Source organism: Prenolepis imparis, unplaced genomic scaffold (assembly GCF_030444845.1).
Source record: "Prenolepis imparis isolate NDT839.2.m4 unplaced genomic scaffold, iyPreImpa1.0 SCAF_37, whole genome shotgun sequence".
NCBI lineage: Eukaryota > Metazoa > Arthropoda > Insecta > Hymenoptera > Formicidae > Prenolepis > Prenolepis imparis.
In genome coordinates, this window is record NW_028141195.1 from 236,313 (window position 1) to 261,768 (window position 25,456).

General features: G+C 37.6%; 2 protein-coding genes across 2 annotated transcripts; both read left to right on the top strand.

Moving 5' to 3' along the window:
- Window positions 1-107: 107 nt before the first annotated feature.
- On the top strand, window positions 108-24,137 carry LOC145947021 (uncharacterized). Its single transcript, XM_083056795.1, has 7 exons — window positions 108-132; window positions 2,423-2,727; window positions 3,003-3,218; window positions 3,569-3,789; window positions 5,192-5,368; window positions 5,477-5,581; window positions 23,954-24,137. Exons 1-7 carry the CDS (start codon window positions 108-110, stop codon window positions 24,135-24,137), a joined length of 1,233 nt encoding a protein of 410 aa, XP_082912921.1.
- Window positions 18,696-20,759, top strand: LOC145947018 (uncharacterized). The gene has a single exon (XM_083056792.1). It carries the CDS (start codon window positions 18,699-18,701, stop codon window positions 20,757-20,759), a length of 2,061 nt encoding a protein of 686 aa, XP_082912918.1. The 5' UTR covers window positions 18,696-18,698.
- Window positions 24,138-25,456: the final 1,319 nt, after the last annotated feature.

Consider the following 25,456-nt stretch of genomic DNA (forward strand, 5'->3'; position numbering starts at 1 on the left):
TTATCGATATTAATTTTGAAAATCTGATTTTTTGAATCAATAAATTCGACTTGGTCGGATTCGTCGGGTAATTCACTTATTTCGGTTAAATTAGAATCTCCTAAAAAATGTACGTGTCGAGGCGTAGATGCTGTGAATTTTGATTTAGATTCACGTGTGTTCTGTGTGGTGTTTCTAACGCGGTCTTGTAAAGTTCATCTATTTCGTCTTTGTCCGTTGTGCTTCTAGTCCCTTTACTCATTCCTATTCCCAAAGATCGCACATTTCAATCCCGGACGAGCCCCCAATTAAACGTATGTTACGTCCTGGCCTGCACGAAGGAAAGGCCGCTCGAAGGTCGTAACAGCGTTTTCCCGAAATCGGAGTGATTTCGGGTCGAACGGACTGTCTGGCCCTTTTGCAGGTCAACGACTGGATAGTCGCTTTTACCTGGCTTATTTCAGGGGTCCGTTCGTCGGTCCTTTTCGGTAAGGGAATTAAATCCCTTTTACGCGGGATAGGACCTTGTGCGATCTCGGGGGATATATGAAGAAACGCAGGGGTTTAAATAAGACTTTAAATTCGCGTAATGTAAATAATTATCATTTATTCAAAAAAAATAAAATCTTAATAATATTCGGAGAATTAGACATTTGAATTTGTGGACATGTATAAACAATTATATATGAGTGTGTGTGTAACGTTGATGTGCTATGAGGCGGTTGAGGATTCGCGTTGGCTTTTGATCGTCTCGTTTCAATCGGAGAGCGCGTTTCAATGCTCGACGAGGCAGCGATTTCCACTACTTATTAAGTTTAGTCGCGATTCCGGGGATTTATTCACTTCCGTGATCGTAGAAGAATGAAAGTACTCACTGTATATTATTTGGTGAGCGGGTTGGCAGCTATAGGTTGATCTTCAGGATCGATGGTTCCTTCGAGTGGTGTGGGCGAAGGTGTAGGTTGACTGGTAGCTGGTTGTTGAGCCCCGACGGTCACAAAATATATGTTTAATGCGAGGATCCAGAAGTGTGTAACTGCCACGACGTAGGCGGAATTAATAGAGAGCATTCTTGGAAGATTCGCTGCTTTTATACTATTCGTCTGCCCTTCCTATAGGGCAAAGGGCGTCTTCTTTTCTTGTGACTCATAGTCATACGTTCGGTGTTTAATCCCCTTTGCGCAACGTATTGCTTCCTTGTATGAAGAGTTCTTTCCTAATTCCGATCTTTGGTCTACTGATAGCGTGTGTCGATCGTGATATTTCAACATTACCTATGACTTATTGATCAAAGTGTAGGTTTCGTAATCTCACCGATCGAGTTGTTTCACAATCACTGTCTTTCTCCGTTTAATTCTTATAACTAATTTCGGTCTTATAATTAATATGTTCGCGGAACGCGAATCTGCGTAAATCGGGGAGGAGAAAAGAATCGTGCAGTCCACAGGACGTAACACTGCAATAAAATAAAGACTACTATCAGATGATACTTTACATACCCAAGATTTGTATCGGTCGTCTGTAAGCCAAGCTTCTGCAAAACTTCGCTTACGAGCTTTTCGGGGCTTCGTTAATTCAACACATATTTTTCGTTACTTTATACTATTTGTTAAAGCGAAATATATATACTGATCAAGAGCTAATTGCTCGAAAACGAGAGATGTTTATAGTAAAACGGTCTACAGCTGACTCGACGAATTTCGAAGACATAAATGTCAAAAACCTGTCGCTAGATTTTATTGTGTCAAACAGCTGATTGGAGAGCTGCTTGACAAGACGAGACGCGCGGTAAAACGATCAACACGCGCAAAAAAGGTAAACACGGCTCGTCGGGAAGCCGAATATAATGATTGAAATACATTTCCCAATATACAATATTTTAAATTTTTTGACGGAAGAAACCACCACCTTCTCACAGTTTCCGTTGAGCAACAATATGTACGTCGTACATTAGTACAAAATAAATAGGGAATAAAAAGAATAAAATCTTAAACAATATTTATAAATTAAAATATTATTTTATTACAATTATTTCTTTAAAGATAAAAAATCTTTTTTAATAGAAAGGTGTATATATTGGCCAAGAGTGGATTTTTATATATAAAATATACTTATAATTATTATTAATTAATAATTATTTTTAATTAAAATTTTAAATATAAGTTACTTAATTTATGTTTAAAATATATTAATTTTATTAATATTATTTTATAATATTAAATATATTTTTTATATTTTATATTTTCTTTTTGCATATTGGGTTGCATCGCCTACTCGCTATCGCCAGTATTCCGGATTCGCTCGAAATTCGTAGCTCTATTCTATCAAAAGAAAATAAAGGACAAAAGATATATACCTGTCCTCTTCTACAAATGTTCGAAGGACAAGGGTTCTCATCTTTTCGGTGCGCTCTGCGCTGCCGACCTACCTCCTCCACTGCAAGATGACTGTCGCGAAGTGGCTGTCGCGCGTGAAATCTTGCATCACTGGTCCGTCGACGGTTTCGTGGCGTCTGTGAACGCGGCCCTGAGGAAAAACGAGGAGGCTCCTAAGCTGGACAGCGCAGCCTCCCGTCTAGAGAGTTACGACGTCGTGGAATCTAAAGGTCTCGATGAGGAGGTGGAGAAACTGATCAAACTGTACAGCAATCTCGACATTACCACGACGCCGATGCCCGGGTGTCCGAAGGGCAGCCTGAGAACCCTCCTTCGAGAGGGGGATTTGAAACTCAGAGACGCCACCAGCAAAGTATGCGACAATGTTATTTATTGTTAGTCAGATCAAAATTACTTTTATATGAATAAAATAAAACTATATTCAGAAATATAAGTATATGAGATTAAAAGAGAATATCCATGATTGTCAATAATAAGCGAAATAATTGAAAATAATTCTGTTGTAATTTGACTTATTTTATGAAGTAGTTTCTATAGCTAATTTTTTTCTATATCTTAAAGATAGCAATTATTTAATTCTCACTGTGTTGAAATAAGAAATTACGGTCTATTAATTATCCTTTACAGATGGAAGTGCACGTACTATTATTGACCGACATGCTATTGATTTGCAAATCTACAACGAAAAAAATGTTTAAGATCATTAGGCAACCGTATGTTGTCGACCGCATACGAATACACGAGGTCAAAGAACCGTCCAGTATAGGATTGGTTTATCTTAACGAGTACGGGACAGTTTCGGCCGCTTTAATCCTGAGCGCCGGTGACCCGAAACTAGCCAAGGTGACTCGACAAACATGACGAATTACGACAAAGTTCGCGGAATGTTGATTCACTGTTCCGTTCGATTTAGATTCGTTTGTAGTGTACCTTCATTAACGACGGTCTTCACTAATGTCGCTTAACTAGATATAATTATAGTTGAAATTAAATTTTTATCTTTCTTTGTAACTAACAACATGTATATACATAATGCAATTTTTTAATAATCTAGAGAAGATTGAATTAATTAAATTTAAAGTTAAAATTGGTCGATGTCGGTGAAACCGCAAACCTTCATGATTTTAGCTAATGCGGTTTCTAGTTTACGAGCGGAAGTTGTTTTAAACTAACAGTACCACATGCTTTTTCAGTCGTGGATGGAATCCTTGAGACACGCTCAGCAACAATTCGTATTGATGAAAGCACCGTCGCTCGGTGCCGAGCCAGTAATGAATCTGGCACCAGTTAGCAGGCAACCGAGTACTTTGGGCGACGGCGATTTCGAAACGGAAGAGTGCGAGGGGACCTTTCCAAGAACTCCGCGTGGCAGTAGCAGAGCCTCACATGTTAGCAGTCTCGCTCATAGTCATAGGTACGAGGTGTGTTCAAAAAGTATCGCGAATTTTGAATTTTCGCGGGTTACGTATATTCGAATTTTTTTGTGGCGTTATGTTGGTACTCATGTCTCTCACTTATGCCGACAAGCTCGGCCATTTTGAATGTTCACTTAATTGTTGACAGCTGCTTTGCTTGCACGTGTTTTGGATCGTCTTCGATTTTTACCTATTCAAAAAAATGGATCAAAGAACCTGTATCAAATTTTGTGTGAAAAACGAAATTAAGTGCGCGGATGCATTCCGAATGTTGACTGTGGCATACGGAGAAGCTACCTTGGACCGAAGCAACGTTTATCGGTGGTACAAAATGTTCTCAGAAGGCCGAGAAGATGTGAACGACGAAGAGCGTGCCGGACGCCCGAGCACTTCAACAACAGACGAAAAAATTAATGAAGTGGAGAAAATGGTATTGGCCAATCGTCGAATCACCGTTAGAGAAGTTGCTGAGGACCTAGACATATCGATTGGCTCGTGCCATTCGATTTTTATCAATGATTTGGGCATGAGACGGGTCGCCGCGAAATTCGTACCAAAATTGCTCAATTGCGACCAAAAACAGCATCGCATGAACATTGCTAATGAGATGTTGGACTCTGTCCGCGACGACCCAAATTTGCTCCAGAGGGTCATAACTGGTGGCGAATCGTGGGTTTATGGTTATGACGTGGAAACCAAAGCTCAATCATCTCAATGGAAGCTGCCGCACGAACCAAGACCGAAAAAAGCGCGCCAAGTTCGGTCGAATGTGAAAGTTTTGCTTACAGTTTTCTTCGATTGCAGGGGCGTGGTGCATCATGAGTTCTTGTCACAGGGTAGAACGGTCAATAAGGAATATTACCTGCAAGTTATGCGCAATTTGCGCGAAGCAATCCGCCAGAAACGCCCGGATTTGTGGAAGAACAAAAATTGGCTTTTGCACCACGATAACGCCCCTGCTCACACATCGTTGCTTGTGCGCGACTTTTTGGCCAAAAACAACACACTAATGATGCCGCAGCCACCGTATTCCCCAGATCTGGCCCCCTGTGACTTTTTCTTGTTCCCTAAACTGAAGAGGCCCATGAAAGGACGACGTTACGCTACGCTTGACGAGATAAAGACGGCATCGAAGGAGGAGCTGAACAAGATAAAAAAAAATGATTTTTTGAAGTGCTTCGAAGATTGGAAAAACCGTTGGCACAAGTGTATAATATCTCATGGGGATTACTTTGAAGGGGACAAAATAGATATTCATGAATAAATAAATAATTTTTGAAAAAACACAAAATTCGCGATACTTTTTGAACACACCTCGTATGTTTCGAAAAGTAAAAAAAAAGAAATCTCGAAGTCTTGTTGTATTTAAAATGCCTATAAAATGCGTTCCATCATTTCTAGCGGTAGTATGGAGATGGAAGGCGCGTCTCAGGGAAGTAGCAGCTTTCTACCCAGTTATAATCCGAGCAGAAACGTCAGCGTGGAGACGAACGAACAACCGCGAGCGTCGAGTTCGTTGTCGTCGGAGGAAGGTGGCGAATCGAGTTCCGGGCATAATCACAGATCCATGCACATAAGGTGAGCGCGATGTTGAAACGTCAACAAACTTTCGCGATTTCACATTGATGAATCGCAAAGTAAATGGACTGTAATAACATCTCTATTAAAACTCATTGTCCGAATCAGGCGTTCGTTATTGAGTAAATCACCGACGCCGAACACGCTGAGTGTCCAAGTATCGTATTCGAGTCTGGGTCAATCGCTACCCAATCTAACACTGGCTACTGTAACGTCCCGTCATTTTCGCAAAACCATATTTTTGCGCGCTACTGTTTTTCCTGCGCCAATACTTAAAATTTAAGGATAGTTAATGATTTTCCTCTTTACATATAATTGTTTAGACTAAAATCAAGCATTTATATTATTAATTACTAACCATACCAAATCTAGGGTCTCCAGTTATCTAGTTCTAACTAGCCGCTACCAGGAACTAGCGATCCGACCAATCAAACGTCATCCGAGACCCCTGAGCGTATACTTCAACTAACCAGTTATTATTAAATGAAACTAACCCTTAGCAATAAGAATATATTTTAATCATGACTAACCCACTTATATATGAATATTCAATATTAATTAAACAATATAATAATATTATTTATGGAATCAGAAACATAATAACTTGTCGAACTTTACTTAACAATTTAAGACTTATAGTAATGAGTTTTAGAAGTATTTTAATCACTGACAGAATTATTATGAGGAAGGTTCCATAAATCCTTATCCTGCGATGCATTGTAACGACAAGCCTGCGACAAGCATTCGATGAATTACTAAAAGTGTTCAAACACTTAATATTTTAAGATTTCATCCGCAATTATATTTACGAAGCCTTATTTCAGTCATTAAATGATTTCGATAACGAACCCAAGATTATTAAGATTTATTGAGTAAATTATTAAATGAAGAGACTTATAAATAAGGCCCAAGTGGATATAATTAAAGAGAATATTTTATTATAGAATTAAGTCAAACGAGAACAAGAAAGTCTCGATATTACGTTATGGAATCATAATTCTATAATTTAGAAATAACTTAATCTTACCCTATTGCATTAAACTCAAGTTTTATTATAAATTATCAATCATTAAGAATTCCAATTAATAACATAAAATAAATTATATAAGAAATGATTCCATAAACGTACAAATGAATATTTGGCGAACTACAAGAAACTTTAACATGTATCTATGCGCAGACCCCTCTAAAATCAGCTCACAATCAGCAAGTAATTAAGTGCCGATCGTAGGTGACAAGCCGCTTCCGTCCGTTATCTCCCTCGCGTTATCGGATGCTAGTTCAAACCACAAAAGAATAATAAATTAGACACTTCTTGGAATCGTCGCTCCTCATCTCAAGCTCACCGCCTAACTTCGATATCCGGTCCAGATTATCTAAAACTCGTAAATTGATAGTTGACACCTAGAGCGTTCGCTCCTGCGGGTCACCGTATCGTGACCTCTTAGTACAATTTATTGTGACATATTCCAAGAAAACGTCTTTCTTAGAAATCCCCACCAAAAGGGAATTGCACACGACACTCAGATTTTTCTCGATTTGATGGGTATATAAACCCTTAATTCTTAACTTCATGGCGGCATACCATCATTATCATCTCACCGTAACTCTACGGCATCTCATTATCGAGATCCCACCGTAGCTCTACAGTACATCATTTCTGTAGCCTTACGATACTCTGTATAAAGTCACGCGTTTGCCGTCAACTGCGTCGACATACTCAAATTGTTAGTCGCGCATAGAATTATAAAGTAAAAGTTAAATAAAGAACTCTTGTGCTTCAAAACTCGAATACGTTGATTTTGCCAAACATCCCGCGACCGAGGTCCTAGAGAAGGGAAAAAAGCGAACGAGCGTATTACGATCCACTGCCTGAAGTTCACAGTCTATCACAAGGTAAGTACTTATAATTACCCAGACTATTTAACACGCCAATTTTAATTCTAAGTTACTCTAGACTGACAATTCTCTTTCAATCACTACCTTCTCCTAAAACAAATAAACGAAATCCACTGTTAAGCATTGCATGCAGCTAACAGTTTCCCGTTGTCAATCAGTATTTATCAAATCAGAATCCAACTACCTTTTCATAATTATTCAAGGTATCAATATCAGAATTTAGCAACATTAACGTAGAAACAATACTCCTGGTATCACTCGGACGTCGTCCAAACCCGCATTTTACCTCTAGCCGTTGGACGTACCTTTCGTAGGTCCAGACGACTCTTTACCATTTCCCCTACTTCCCGTCGTTGTCGAGGCATTCATCATACTTGCCCGACGACAAACCTCCCATCAACACCCTGCGTATCTCCATCGTCGACGAGGCATTCATCATACTTGCCCGAAGACAACTCCTCATTACCTTCTCTCACCTAATAAAAATCGATAACAGGAGAAAGATATCGCATAAGGATTCTTAAACAGAATTCCGGAACTAATTTCACTCTGGACGTGGTCCAATCCTCATTTTACCTATAGTTGCAACGCATACTTTTACCGCAAGCACACAAGCAACTCTCTGCCTTTTCCCCTACTTCCCGTCGTTGTCGAGGCATTCATCATACTTGCCCGACGACAAACCTCCCATCAACACCCTGCGTATCTCCATCGTCGACGAGGCATTCATCATACTTGCCCGAAGACATTCTCCGTACCCCCAGACCTTCCTTTTGAATTCATATTTAAACCCAAATGAATAGACGTATCGGATATTGATATCTCACTCCCTCTAGTTCCCCTTCATGTTATCTCACGATAATCCTTATCTAACTCATTATAAATATATTATTCTCATCATTGCCTCTACCAATTAATTCAAATGCTACCCAGATCTACTGAATTAGACGTCCAAGGATTAACAAACGATGATGCAAATTCAATTATAAATATAATCATCGGGCTACTAACTGACGTTTTAGAAGGAACTATTGATATCGATCAACTCATAGTCTGCTTAGATAATCTTCATATCCCTGGTGCTCAAATAAGCGTCGAATTCACAGACGATTAAATAAATATCAAATTCATTTTATTAATTAGCCCCTGAATTATTATTATCCAGATGAATAAACAACTTCAAGGCTTAATTTGCAATACAATTTACCAATTAATACTCAATTTGATCTATGAATATTTGAATGGTAAAATAACTTTCAATCAAGTCATAACTATTTTAAACGACATCGAAGATATCGCTAATAGATTCGATACTCCCAACTAGTAACTAATACCCCACTCCTGTGACCTACAACATTCCCTAGATCCGTAACTTCGGTCCTAGCTCTCGGCGTCCCAGAGGTATAGCCGGTGTAAGCAGGTTGCCTCACAAAAATAGAGAACGCCCGTTTTCTCACTAGCCTAGGCATAGAGAGAGAAGGGAGATCACCCAGACGTGACAAACCAAAAAACTTTGGTGGCAGCGGTGGGATTGCCTAAAGGACTGATAAGGATCCTCCTGTGTAAAGGTCTCAAGAATTAATCCTCTTTCGCGTTAAAATTCTAAAAATTTAAATCGAAAGTGAATAACGAGTGTAACTTGAAATTTGATCAAATTGTCGCTGACAAGTGTGGCAACAATTATCGCTGTCGCTGACGAAGAGGGTGGCAACAGACGATTACGATTGAATTTTCAATTATATTCAATTCCTTTCCTAAATGATTATCTTGATTTGAGATTTGACTTAGTTGTCGCTGACGAAGTGTGGCAACAACACCAACTGTCGCTGACGAAGAGTGTGGCAACAGTTGAGAAATAAGTTAAAATTTCAAATACATTTTATTTTCCCTCATGCCCAGGAAAGGCGGGCGTCGAGTTCAAATTAAAAGGATTAATTTCCAGATCAAAGAAACCATCTCCTCTTTCCAAAATCCCCTTCTCTTATTTACCAAATTATACAATTTAACTAATAATACAAACGACCCCGAACCACTATCTAACGAAAATAAGAGTATCGATTACAACCCAACGCCAATAGAATTCGAATGCAAATATCCTGATTACAAAACAATTGAACGTACAGATCCCCGTCGCAAAATCTATAAAATTCGACATCTATTCGGTCCCGATTAAGCGACCGAACACTGTAACTAATCTTATTAATATATTTTCTTTCAGCCTCTTATTTCTCTCTAAGGTAAGTGCGCCATGCCGACTACACGATCGCAAAGTTCTAATCCTCCCTCCGAGGCTGAGGAAGGTGTATCACGATCCGAACTTGAAATTTTTAGTCAAATGTTAACAGAAAAAGAAAAATCACTCAAAGAACAACACAAATTACTGCAGGAAAAGACAGACGAATTTAAAGCACTATTACGAGAAATCGAAACAAAAAAATCAGACGAGCAGCATGACTCAATATTAACTACCTTAGTTGAGCAAATCTCTCACCTTAGTGCTTTACCCAGACAAGTAGAGATTTTAAACCAACGTATTAATAATAGTCTGACTTCTGATGCATCCAATCAAAGAAGAGCTCATTTTGATTACCTCCCTTCAGAAAACACTCATGCGACTAGTCCCGTCGACATACCTTCTCCGATCCGTTTTAAAGACGTAGTCGATTCTATCCCTAAATACGACGGACACAAAATGTCTGTTTTTCAATTTAGTAAAATCTGCGAACGTGCCCGCGAATTAATACCACAATATCACGAACATTACTTAGTGCAACTTATAATTAATAAATTACAAGGACATGCTTACTCCGCAGTAGAAGGAAGAGAATATAACTCTGTTTTTTCATTAACAAAACAGTTAAAAGCTATTTTCGGTCCAAATAAATCTGTAGATCAGTATCGCGGTGAACTCGCAAACATCTATATGAAACCTAACGAAGATATTTTCGATTATATAGCCAGAGTAAAAGAATTACGTGCAGCTATAATCGACGGAGAAAGCGACTGTTACGGAGATATCGACGAATCCACCAAAGATACCATCGACCGTAGTGTTAGTACTAGTTTCGTTAACGGTCTCCCTACTGATTTGTTGATTAGAGTTAAATTAGAAGGAGCCTTCTCACTCGACCACGTCCTCGAGACTGCTATAAAATTATCAAAAACTCTAGAAGCAGAAAATGCGCGCAAACGGGCTACGTCCATGCATAGAGCTAACATTCCTCCTCGCGCTGATTTCTCGAATAGATCCGGACCATTGCAACAAACAATAACTCATGATCCACAACAATCCTCTCTATCAAAATCATCACGAAATAATGTCCCCTTTATAAAACCTCTTATCCCAGGACAACCCGGACCTAATTACCCTACCGAGAAAATCTGTCGCTACTGTAAAAACCCCGGACATCTTATTGACGAATGTCGCAAGCTCGCGTACAGACGCTCCCTCGGAAATAATTCTTCCCCTCCTCACCCTTCTACCAGTAACAATAATCAGGGAAACGCCCAGAGCGTTCCGGTAACAATTGGCGCCCGCCGGAACGATGCTCAACCGGGACGCCCTTCTCTTCTCCAACGCGCACCAGTTACTACAGTGCGACCTCTAAGCCCGACTCATACCTTATCACCAGTATTGGAAGAATAGAAGAAAAAGCAAAACCCCATAGCTTACCCACTGTTGTCCTTTCATCCCCAGACCTTCAGGGAGACTGCCTCTTCATGGTCGATTCAGGCTCTGGAGTAAATCTCATAAAACGACACTGTCTTGATCGAAAAATAAAAATTCGCGAAGAAGATGTCCTAGCTCTTCAGGGACTATCTTCAGAAGTGATGCCGACTTTAGGCTCCGTTGTTATAAATTTTCTTGGTCTCCCTACCTGTTTTCATATAATTCCCGATACCGTCACTTTTCCTCAGGATGGAATTTTAGGAAACACCTTTTTGAAAACACGCGCCGCTACTATCGATTATAAAAATCGATGCTTACATTACGACGATATTAGAATTCCATTCTCAGAGGCAAGTTTTCTCCGCGTCGGACCGCGATCCGTCTCGCCCTTTTTCATTAATATCACTAACCCAGATAAATCATACGGATATATACCTCGCTTCGTGTATAACAAAGATGTATATCTCGGAGAAGCTATAGTCTCTAATATTAACGGTAAAGCTTACCTACCCATTATTAATACCTCTGACCGTGCTTATCACGTAGAGGTCCCTTCTGCCGAATTAGAAGATTTTGACTTTGCGGATACGTCTGGATCCACGATCCCAGACGGTGTCGTCAAAACCCGAGGGAATGAGACGACCGATGGTCCTTCTTCTGAATGCAATGAAAAGGTTAGATACGAAAATATCACTGCAACCTTAGGGCACCCAGTGATTCATAATGATCAATTAGATTTTGAAGACAATTCTACCCAAGTCGTTGCAACCCGAGGGCTCGTAACGACTTCTCCTTTATATATTAATAACCCTTCATATCTCGAAGAAGTTCGCAATGACGAAGCTTCTTGCGATCGCACATCTGCTACCATGCAGCTTCTACGATTAGAACATTTAAACTCCGAGGAGTTCAATAATGTCAAATCATTAATTCATAATCATGCCGACAGATTTCATCTTCCTGACGATAATCTCGGAACTACTAACGCCACTCAGCATTTCATACCCACTACTAATGAGATCCCTATCCATACGAAACAATATCGATTTCCTCCTGTCCACAAAGACGAGATCAATAAACAAGTTAATGAATTATTATCCAATAATTTAATCGAATATTCTACATCCCCTTATAATTCCCCCGTGTGGATAGTACCCAAAAAATCAGATTCGCAGGGAAATAAAAGATGGCGAATGGTCATCGACTATCGCGGTCTCAATGAAAAAACCATAGGAGACGCATACCCTCTCCCAAATATAACTGATATTTTAGATCAATTAGGATCCGCTAAATATTTCTCTGTTCTCGATCTAGCCTCCGGTTTCCATCAAATCCCCATGGCTCCTAAAGATGCCCCTAAAACCGCATTTTCAACTCCATACGGTCATTATCAATTTAAAAGAATGCCTTTCGGTCTAAAAAATGCTCCAGCGACTTTTCAAAGATTAATGGATAACGTTCTTTCTGGATTACAGGGTAATGAATTATTCGTATATATGGACGACATAGTTATTTACGCCAGATCTCTAGAAGAGCATGAAATTAAATTTAATAAATTGATGCAAAGATTAAGAAACGCGAATTTAAAATTACAACCCGATAAATGCGAATTTCTACATCACGAAGTAGCGTACCTCGGTCATATTATCGGAGATGACGGAGTCAGGCCCGATCCAAAGAAAATAGCATCTATAGTTAGATTTCCCCCTCCGAAAAATGAAAAACACATAAAACAATTTCTAGGATTAGCTGGATACTATAGACGATTTATCCCTCAATTTTCCAAGGTCGCTAAACCACTCACAGACCTACTAAAGAAAAATAATACGTTTAATTGGCAACAAAAGCAAATAGAGGCTTTCGACATTCTAAAACGCTCTTTATGCTCTGAACCTATACTTCAATATCCCGATTTCACTCAACCTTTCATTTTAACAACCGACGCATCCGGATATGCTGTCGGAGGAGTACTCAGTCAAGGGCAAATCGGAAAAGATTTACCTATCGCTTATACCTCCCGCGTGTTAAATAACGCCGAACAAAATTATTCTACTATCGAAAAAGAATGCTTAGCCATAGTTTATTGCGTCAATCATTTTCGACCTTATTTATACGGAAAGAAATTCACTATTATTACTGATCATAAACCTCTCGTATGGTTACATTCTATTAAGGACCCTTCCTCCAGATTATGGAAATGGAGAACAAAATTGGCTGAATACGAATACGAAATACAATATAAGAAAGGGAGTTTAAATAATAATGCAGATGCTTTATCCAGAAATCCACCTATTAATCTCGCCATTCCTCTATTCGTAAATCACGAGTATGATGAACCTCCAAACGAATCATTAGTCGAACCTGTTTCTAGTAACCCTAATATTTATTGCGAAGTTATTAAGACTCCTCCACCTAATCCACATCCTCAGGAACCTGACGTAATAGTAGAAGAATATTCCAGTGACGACGACAGCAGCGAAGACGGCGACAATAAACGAAGAACAGTTATTGACCTACGCGAAGGAGATCACATATATGAAGAAGTACTCCAACTCGCAGAACCACGGGAAACAGATTTAATTCTAGTAACCGAAAGCCGCGACTGTTTATTAAGACAAAAAGACGATCACGTAATTTTTATTCAAATGGATGGAACTCCTTATGATAACGGCGCTAAAGAATATCAACAAGCAAATTTACTACCTGTATATGAGAACCTCACGTTTGAAAGAGTAAATGTACAAACAGTTAAATCAAAAACATTAATATCCATTCCTATAAGATTAAATAATCGTTCGCGCTTAGAACAACAAACGTTAAAAAATTGTATGCGTTCCCTTTTAGATGCCGTAACCGAACTACGTTTAGCTTCCTTTAGTATCAGTAAAACTGATCGTTTCGACGATATACCATGGCGGTACGTGATTAGTCAAATTCAAGAATTTTTGAGAGAATTACCCATCCACATTACAGTCTGCGAAAACTTAGTTCGAATTCCCCCTGCCGAAGAACGCGAAACGCTCATTATCGAGAATCATTCCTCCGCTCACGGTGGTCATAAAGGAGTAACTAAAACTTATAACCGATTAAGACCTTATTATCATTGGAACACTATGAAAAAAGATATACAGCATCTTATTCAGAGGTGTCGTCAATGTCAGTTAAAGAAATTAACACGTGTAAAAACAAGACAACCCATGGTAATTACAGATACACCTAGGGCCGCATTCGACAAAGTAGCTCTCGATATAGTAGGTCCTCTCCCTATAACAAATTCTGGAAATCAATATATATTAACTATGCAAGATTTATTGACTAAATATTCTGTAGCCGTTCCTTTAAGAGAAGCTAATTCTTTATCCATTGCTATTGCGCTCACTAGAAATTTCATTTGCATATACGGCGCTCCTAAAGCCATCCTTACGGACCAAGGAACTAATTTTCTCTCTGGTCTCATACGAAATTTAGCTAAAATGTTTAATATACAACACTTTAAAACTACCGCCTATCATCCTCAATCTAACGGTTCTCTTGAAAGATCACATCATGTACTGACAGAATATCTTAAAATTCAGGTCCAGAAAGAGAGAGACTGGGATAGTCATATTAACATGGCAATGTTTTCTTATAACACTAGTGTTCATGAAGGAACTAAATACCCACCATTTGAATTAATCTTCGGTAGAATAGCCCGATTACCCTCCGCTCACCCACCTGTCGAAGGAAATCTAGAGACTACCTATCGAGATTATCTGACTGATTTATTTAACAGAATACATGACACACAAGAAGACGCACGCAAAAACCTCATAAACTCTAAAGAACGAAGTAAACATTATTACGATCGAAAAGTTAACGAACAAAATTTTCAAGTAGGATCACGTGTATTTTTACTAAAGGAACCTGCAAAAGGAAAATTCGCCGACCAATATACCGGACCCCATGAAATTATAGAAGTTCTACCGCAGTGCAACGTCAAATTATTAGTCAAAAATAAACCCAGAATTGTTCACGTTAACAAGTTAAAAATTGCACATGTTGAACCAGGATAAAATAACATGTATCATCTTTGTTTACAGATGTTGGCAGCGCCAACGAAACATTATTCCAGGACCTAAAGCAGTTATCCTCTTTAACAGCTCTCCATCGTCTGTGACTACGAACTGCCCCTAAGGCCCCGGATCAACTTCAGGTGGAAACAGTTCTCCTTTTTATCAACACTGTTTTACGGATCACCTGACATCTTTTATTAATTAATTAATTAACAAATTTTCCATTTCTAATAAACCATCTTAATTACTGCTTAAATGCAGCAACCGTACTAAATATTTCTACTTTATACGCATAAAAAAAAAACCTTAACAACAATAAATACTAACGCTATACTTACTAATTGCAAAATGTGCATCGGGAAGAATTTTAAATACAACCCACATCCCTTGTTAAAGCATTTTCCAGAACTATATGAAATAAAATGCCTACGAATATCTGGCTACCAAGCTGAAGAAAGTGGCAATAGACTTTGTATTAAATGCTATAACCGCACAACCCCAAAGGGTTATAAACATATAATTGGTCATGGAGTTATAGACGGAGATATGAGCCCTGCCGACTGTCAAATCTGCAGCAGCGAAATAGCCATAGAAAAACGCTCTGTTTTACAATGTAACGATTGCTTTATCGCTTATATAGAATTCATGAACGCCTTTAAAACATACTATTCTAACAAAATCGCACTTCTAGTTCTGGACACTGCTACCCTGGATGTTCTTTACCTCTCGGTGTACGATAACGACACTGGCTTCGAAATTGAATTGAGAACCCCAACCTAATAACCAAATAATCTATTTACTAAAACAAAATCTATTTTCTAACATTTACATACTCCTATGTAACCTATATTATAACCTTGATGAGTTATCTAGTCATAACTAAGACAATTCTATAAACGGTCTCTAGCTTAACATTTATTAACTAAATAAATCACTAATCTATAACAAAGTGTAGAATAAATTATATCTTTATTATAACCTTATAAATACTTAAGTCCAAGGCAAATGCAATTCCGCGTAATTAACTAAAATTAGGAGATACAGTAACTAGTTATACTACATTTCGTTAAACGTACAGTCTAAAACGTAATATGAAAATTATACGCAGCATTTAATCATTATTAGTGTTCAAATTTATAGAGATAATACATATATATATATTAAATGATAATATATCGTTAAAATTATATAAAATATACATTCTATATTACTACTTTTAACTCTAAGTATTTTAATACTTAATGAAGACATTGAACGAAAACATTTTGGAAAATATACTATACTTTAAGTAACTTTAAAATGTCCTATCTATTTAATCCTAATACGATAAAGTGTCCTATCTATTTAATCTTATATATATAAAATGATAAAATGTCTCTTTATAGCTTCCTTCGATCTTACTACTATAATTATTCTGGCGAAACAATTACATTACGACAAATAACTAGTCTTAAGCAAATATGGCTGACAAATATCTGATTTATTTAATCTTGATCGTAGATAATAAAGTGCTCGTCCTATTTAATAAATAAAAAAAAATAATAAAAAAAAAAATAATAAAATATATATATACGATAATTAATACGATAATAATATAACAAAGTGCATTCTTAAGCTTCTTTCAATCTTATTACGAATCATATATATATGGATTTAAATCATAAGAATATATATATTTTAATTAATGAATCTTAATCATAAACAATAAAATGCTTCTACGGTGTTTCCTCTAATCTTACGAGTATATAAAGTACTTATGAAGGCAGTATGAAATAAAATAACGCAGTTTCTCGATAAGCATAATTTTAATAATTACGTAAAATACATGCGATAATAATTATTATAAAGGAACTATTAAAAATATATACGTTTGCAATCGCGCGCGCGCTCTTCAGAATAACCTGAATCGATGACGCTATCAAGGCAGTTCTGAAACAATGCACAAAAATAATGTAATGTCAAGCAATGAGATAAACCCAAGGCAAAACAAAGTAAAAGAAAGCTTACTTACCTAATTCTTATAGAATCCCGCTTGGCGTAAAACTTCTTCACGGTACTCCGCGTCTTCAAAATCATCGTACCCCGCGTCCTCACACCTCCTCACCGGCGCCGCGAAATCGATCATTCTCTGCACCCTTCTTTCAGCACGTAGTCTACTCATCTTCACTACGTTCTTCCACAAGCAAACCCTCCACGGTGGTCCACAATCCCAGTCGTCCTCTAACAAACAAATAAAGGTTACATACATCGAATTATCAATTATATATTAACAAACCGCGTCATAAAAAAAAAAAAAATTTTTTAAAAGAACTTACTGAGCATCTCATCGGTGATCAGAAATCTCTCTCTGAACAATCTCTCCTCCTCGCTCCATTCCTCAAATAATTTATTCAGGGAGAAAATATCATCCCCTTCCTCCTCCAGGAAAGCCTCCCAGCGCCGTCTCTCTTCGGCTCTCACTCGCCGATCTTCGCGATCCTTCTTCGTGTATTGATACACAGAAAGAATAACGTCGGGCTGAGAAAGAAAACCCTTAATTATTATATTTCCCTATCTCGATCGCCCCGTTCCAAATTATTAAGCAAATATCAAATATCATTAATATCAGAGGTAATAGCATTAATAATAAAACAGACTCATACACATTCATGAATAACTACTTACGTTCTCCTTATCAAACTCCATCACCAGAATTATCGGTAATCGCCTGATCACCACCCTCGTTTTCGAATACGGGACTTCAATTTCCATTATAAATTTTTCTTTTCTCACAACACTCTTACCACTGCAAAAACTAAAGTGCGACTGTGCGATTCTTCTTCGTTGACCTGCACGTGGAAAACCATTTTCTTTTTCCTCCCATTCCCCCTCTACTCACATACACTTCTACCTATGATATGTTTACGACTTGACACGCCCTTTCTAACTTACCAAAGACGTTAAAACACAACCTTTCCCAGCGAAAAACTACACATATGGATGCAATATCAGACCCTCGCAGCTTGGCGGCCTGATTCAGAGAACTAACAAAATACGAAAGCGTCCTCGAAAAAAATAATAACAAAAAGAGAGAAGAGAATTTTTTTTATCATTAAGCATCTATGTAAGTTAATATAGTATATATTCCTCGCTACGATAAGCTTCACCCTAAATAATTAACATCTACGCATTGGTTCTAACTGATCTAATTAAAGTAATTTTAATGAAATATATATATCTTAAGTATAGAACGTACATATATACCCAAGTACAATTCTTATATCTTACTCAGTTGCAAAATAAAGTTATAAGACATATAGCATATATATATAAAAAAAAAAGGAAAAAAATAATTTACATATTCATAATTTTAGAATAAAACGTGCATATAATCTATTATAATTCCATACTTTACTCGGTGACAAAAGGATACCTCATATACTATATATATATATAGATATATATATAAAGAAAAAAAAAAAACCCAAAAAGCACACAAAAAAAAAAAAAAATAATAATAATAAAACAATATATATATATTTACGTATAATTAGAATAAGAATATATATATATTCAATAATAATCACATATATATATATCCTACTTGATTACAAAGCTATAGGAATACAAACATACACATATAACCATAATTTTAAAGCAATATCACATACACGAACAATTAGATTAAGAATATCTATATATATATACTTCACTATGCATTATTACAGACATGTTGTCGTACTTCGCGATTCTCGTTCTCGTTAATCCGATTCACGCTCTTATTGGATTCGATTGTGGCGGACAACACCTGAATATTACTTCGGTATCGTTGCTCGATGTTGGAGAATGCAATCTTGATATACGGAAACCCAATTCGACTGACGTCTACATGCAACTCTTACAACTCTCGGACTACAATCATGCAGAAGTCATCCAGTGCAAGGTGGAAATATCACGGACAATTTACCACTGCGGAATGCACTCGCATGTCTCCATAGTCCATAACGGAAAGGCAGATTATATCCACGAAACCGGATATACAGTGTGCCGAAGGGCATTCCAAGATGGAACATTCTCTCTCGGAGATAGCAATATCATTCACGGACTAAGAGCTAATCAGACTACTTATCACAGTCTCACCTTAGCCGGACGCACTAATAACGACGGAACCTGCAAAGGCACTCAGTACTCCGACCCTTACGGAACCTGGGACAACGTCGTTGTTCAAGCCGTCGTCAAGATCTCCTTGAGGACATCGCACGTTCCCGTACAATTAAACTCCGGAAAAATAATATTAAAATCCGGAACCATTTGTCTCTTGAGCGAAGGATTTTGCATCGATTCCGAAAACGGATACTCGTATTGGAAATCCTTGCCAACATCTGCTTGCAATTTCCATCAATATGACGTTCTTTATGAGGGTTTAGCAACTAAAATTACAGATAATTCAACTAACCCTCTTTCTCCAATTATTTATAGTCTGACTACGCAGGACGTCACGTTCGCACTTACGAAGACAAAAGAACAACCCTTGTGCGGATACACTTTATTTCGCACAGAGCACCCTAAGCTCTTTATCCTAGAGACAAAGCAAGGCGATACCTTCGCCAGCCGAGGTATCATCCCCGTGGACAACCTGGATATATTCACATATATGAATTCTAAATTCGTGTATGTGGAAAAACACATCCGACAACAAATGACTTCATTATATTATAATGTTATGCAACAAAAATGCGAATTAGAAAGACAGGTAATCACCAACGCCCTGTCTTTCGCTACTCTTCAACCAGATGAATTCGCATATCGCCTTATGAAAGGACCCGGCTATATGGCAGTTACAACCGGGGAAACCACGCACATCGTCAAATGCATACCTGTAGATGTTGTAGTAAGGAAAACAAAGGAATGTTACACGGAATTACCTGTAACCACCCGCAACACTTCCTTGTTTCTCACCCCGAAATCCCGGATAATTTCTAAATATGGAAATCAAAGGGAATGCAGTTTTGAATTACCAACTATGTACCGTATCGAGGATACATGGGTTCAATTTACACCTGAACCTCAAATCAGACAGTTACCTCCGCAACAATTAAAACCAATGACGACATTAACCTGGGATTATTTGACGCCAGGAGCCCTCGCTGTCAGCGGAATATACTCCGAAGAAGATATAGAAAAACTGAGGGATCACATTATGTTCCCCGCAGAGAAACCCGCTCTTCTAAATACAATTGCAAGAGGAATTACGGGATACTCCATTAACTCCGACGCTGTCTCCATGTATAATTTATTGGACGAAGCCTCTCTCAATAAAATTGCCGAGAGTGCCGCCTCACGAGTATGGACCGGATTTATTTCATTCGGATCCGCAACCGCTGGAATCCTTGGCATTCTAATAATTATTCGCATCATAAAAGTCTTCGTCGATACAGCTATTCACGGTTATGCCTTACATTCCGCCTATGGATGGAGCATGCATTTGGCTGGAGCCATTTGGAGCTCTCTCACTCATCTACTACTTCATCTCGCACGAGGACCTGTCGATAGGACCGATAATAAAAAACCAGCCAAGGGACCACCGTCACCTTCTGCTCCTGAAGACCTCTCCAGGGAACCTACCGTAATCATTAATGGGTTTTCAAGACCAAATGATAATGCCTCATCCAACATCGAATCAGCAACTACTAATAATGTTTCTGATATTAATTCATATCAGAATTTAAGAGATCGTTTAAAAGATCTCGAACAAATTCCTTCGAATACATCGCAATTTGTTCTTAAATAAGGGGGGAGGTGTAACGTCCCGTCATTTTCGCAAAACCATATTTTTGCGCGCTACTGTTTTTCCTGCGCCAATACTTAAAATTTAAGGATAGTTAATGATTTTCCTCTTTACATATAATTGTTTAGACTAAAATCAAGCATTTATATTATTAATTACTAACCATACCAAATCTAGGGTCTCCAGTTATCTAGTTCTAACTAGCCGCTACCAGGAACTAGCGATCCGACCAATCAAACGTCATCCGAGACCCCTGAGCGTATACTTCAACTAACCAGTTATTATTAAATGAAACTAACCCTTAGCAATAAGAATATATTTTAATCATGACTAACCCACTTATATATGAATATTCAATATTAATTAAACAATATAATAATATTATTTATGGAATCAGAAACATAATAACTTGTCGAACTTTACTTAACAATTTAAGACTTATAGTAATGAGTTTTAGAAGTATTTTAATCACTGACAGAATTATTATGAGGAAGGTTCCATAAATCCTTATCCTGCGATGCATTGTAACGACAAGCCTGCGACAAGCATTCGATGAATTACTAAAAGTGTTCAAACACTTAATATTTTAAGATTTCATCCGCAATTATATTTACGAAGCCTTATTTCAGTCATTAAATGATTTCGATAACGAACCCAAGATTATTAAGATTTATTGAGTAAATTATTAAATGAAGAGACTTATAAATAAGGCCCAAGTGGATATAATTAAAGAGAATATTTTATTATAGAATTAAGTCAAACGAGAACAAGAAAGTCTCGATATTACGTTATGGAATCATAATTCTATAATTTAGAAATAACTTAATCTTACCCTATTGCATTAAACTCAAGTTTTATTATAAATTATCAATCATTAAGAATTCCAATTAATAACATAAAATAAATTATATAAGAAATGATTCCATAAACGTACAAATGAATATTTGGCGAACTACAAGAAACTTTAACATGTATCTATGCGCAGACCCCTCTAAAATCAGCTCACAATCAGCAAGTAATTAAGTGCCGATCGTAGGTGACAAGCCGCTTCCGTCCGTTATCTCCCTCGCGTTATCGGATGCTAGTTCAAACCACAAAAGAATAATAAATTAGACACTTCTTGGAATCGTCGCTCCTCATCTCAAGCTCACCGCCTAACTTCGATATCCGGTCCAGATTATCTAAAACTCGTAAATTGATAGTTGACACCTAGAGCGTTCGCTCCTGCGGGTCACCGTATCGTGACCTCTTAGTACAATTTATTGTGACATATTCCAAGAAAACGTCTTTCTTAGAAATCCCCACCAAAAGGGAATTGCACACGACACTCAGATTTTTCTCGATTTGATGGGTATATAAACCCTTAATTCTTAACTTCATGGCGGCATACCATCATTATCATCTCACCGTAACTCTACGGCATCTCATTATCGAGATCCCACCGTAGCTCTACAGTACATCATTTCTGTAGCCTTACGATACTCTGTATAAAGTCACGCGTTTGCCGTCAACTGCGTCGACATACTCAAATTGTTAGTCGCGCATAGAATTATAAAGTAAAAGTTAAATAAAGAACTCTTGTGCTTCAAAACTCGAATACGTTGATTTTGCCAAACATCCCGCGACCGAGGTCCTAGAGAAGGGAAAAAAGCGAACGAGCGTATTACGATCCACTGCCTGAAGTTCACAGTCTATCACAAGGTAAGTACTTATAATTACCCAGACTATTTAACACGCCAATTTTAATTCTAAGTTACTCTAGACTGACAATTCTCTTTCAATCACTACCTTCTCCTAAAACAAATAAACGAAATCCACTGTTAAGCATTGCATGCAGCTAACAGTTTCCCGTTGTCAATCAGTATTTATCAAATCAGAATCCAACTACCTTTTCATAATTATTCAAGGTATCAATATCAGAATTTAGCAACATTAACGTAGAAACAATACTCCTGGTATCACTCGGACGTCGTCCAAACCCGCATTTTACCTCTAGCCGTTGGACGTACCTTTCGTAGGTCCAGACGACTCTTTACCATTTCCCCTACTTCCCGTCGTTGTCGAGGCATTCATCATACTTGCCCGACGACAAACCTCCCATCAACACCCTGCGTATCTCCATCGTCGACGAGGCATTCATCATACTTGCCCGAAGACAACTCCTCATTACCTTCTCTCACCTAATAAAAATCGATAACAGGAGAAAGATATCGCATAAGGATTCTTAAACAGAATTCCGGAACTAATTTCACTCTGGACGTGGTCCAATCCTCATTTTACCTATAGTTGCAACGCATACTTTTACCGCAAGCACACAAGCAACTCTCTGCCTTTTCCCCTACTTCCCGTCGTTGTCGAGGCATTCATCATACTTGCCCGACGACAAACCTCCCATCAACACCCTGCGTATCTCCATCGTCGACGAGGCATTCATCATACTTGCCCGAAGACATTCTCCGTACCCCCAGACCTTCCTTTTGAATTCATATTTAAACCCAAATGAATAGACGTATCGGATATTGATATCTCACTCCCTCTAGTTCCCCTTCATGTTATCTCACGATAATCCTTATCTAACTCATTATAAATATATTATTCTCATCATTGCCTCTACCAATTAATTCAAATGCTACCCAGATCTACTGAATTAGACGTCCAAGGATTAACAAACGATGATGCAAATTCAATTATAAATATAATCATCGGGCTACTAACTGACGTTTTAGAAGGAACTATTGATATCGATCAACTCATAGTCTGCTTAGATAATCTTCATATCCCTGGTGCTCAAATAAGCGTCGAATTCACAGACGATTAAATAAATATCAAATTCATTTTATTAATTAGCCCCTGAATTATTATTATCCAGATGAATAAACAACTTCAAGGCTTAATTTGCAATACAATTTACCAATTAATACTCAATTTGATCTATGAATATTTGAATGGTAAAATAACTTTCAATCAAGTCATAACTATTTTAAACGACATCGAAGATATCGCTAATAGATTCGATACTCCCAACTAGTAACTAATACCCCACTCCTGTGACCTACAACATTCCCTAGATCCGTAACTTCGGTCCTAGCTCTCGGCGTCCCAGAGGTATAGCCGGTGTAAGCAGGTTGCCTCACAAAAATAGAGAGCGCCCGTTTTCTCACTAGCCTAGGCATAGAGAGAGAAGGGAGATCACCCAGACGTGACACTACCTCACCGCAAACTTCTACCGTGTCGCCGACTCCACCGAACTCATTGCTCATCGTGCCGCAGATGACAAAGAGCAAAGACACCCTGCTCTCACCAGGACACCGAGGTAGCCCCTACCGGCGCGGATCTCTGTGCCTGCGTTTGTCACACTTTTCCGGGACCGAATTTCAATAAAAGACGCACTAACGTAGTCTTGCACACTCTCTAACTCTGCACGCTGATTAGATCATAGTAACATGTAAATTACTATATCACGAGTACTTCTTATTTAGAGCTTCTCTATTTCAAAACCACATGTCTTAATGCCATTTGCTTATTTGTATATTTGTGTTGTATCTTTTTTTACATTTATTTTACACAATTATTTTGCGATAATCAATTGCTTATGTTGTGTCTTGTAATATCCTTCATCTACAAATTCTATGTTAATCTCGGTATTAAGATTTTTTTTTGCGCTGAAGATGGCCCTAAGAAGGATCCGAAACGTCCGCGAATATTTTATTAAGATAATTTGGATCTAAATAAACGATGTGCGTTTGAATGCTTATATAATACATTTAATTTTTTAAAAAATTGCGCCCTATTAACAGCGCCTAGGCTCATATTGCCATTTACTCAGTTTAATGTTTATTTTACAACTTTTGTCAAAAATATAATTTTTATCTTGTTTTTTTATTTTCGGGATTGAAAGATTAGAAAAGATTGGCTACTTTAATCAAAATTCTTCATTAATAATTAAGTGTATAAATTGATAAATAATAATATATAGACATTTTCATTCATCTGTTGCACATGTTTGTTTACATATTTATAAATTGTATTTTAAGAAAACATAATCATATAGGAATGTACATTTTCCAAGAAGTGAAGAAGATAATACGTTATCATGCGATTGTAGCATGTATCGTGAAATTATTCGTTACGTGTTACATAATGATTTGTCATGCTGTGCATCAGATCTATAAAATTGAAAGATACGACAAAGTAATGTAGGATCGGAATTATTTTAAATTATAATATTGTATCGCGTGAATAATTTATCTTAGATATTGCGAATCGATAATAAAAGTACTTGTCTCGACCGTTATATTTACTCGAGACAAACTCGGCATTATAATATGGACGCAAACAAAAACAGTGTAAGTCGACTCGGATTGTTTCGTGAGACAGCCAAGTAAAAACAATATCTCCGATTACCTTGACGAGGTCGTAAGACAAAGCAATAACCGAAAAGTCAAGAATTATCTAGAAGTCTAAGCGAAAGAAATAAATACAGCCGATTAACTGTCGGAAGGAACAGTCCTCGCTCGAATTTAATACCGTTGACATTGCCAAATTATATTGTATCTTGAGCCAAATATATTCTATCTTATTTTTCACTGAGGGATTTAGAACAATTTCTTTACTGCCGTTCATCTGCGCTTACAGTAATTAAAACGCCATTTCGATATTGAATAATGAGTATTATTTGTGAGCATTAGCTTGATTTGTGT

Excerpts from the sequence above, each read along its gene's own strand:
- LOC145947021 (XM_083056795.1), top strand. The coding sequence starts at position 108 with ATGTACGTGTCGAGGCGTAGATGCT. Across the intron at positions 2,728-3,002 it reads TCAGAGACGCCACCAGCAAA|ATGGAAGTGCACGTACTATT; the intron begins GTATGCGACAAT and ends TATCCTTTACAG. Across the intron at positions 3,219-3,568 it reads GTGACCCGAAACTAGCCAAG|TCGTGGATGGAATCCTTGAG; the intron begins GTGACTCGACAA and ends ATGCTTTTTCAG.
- LOC145947018 (XM_083056792.1), top strand. The coding sequence starts at position 18,699 with ATGTTGTCGTACTTCGCGATTCTCGTTCTCGTTAATCCGATTCACGCT.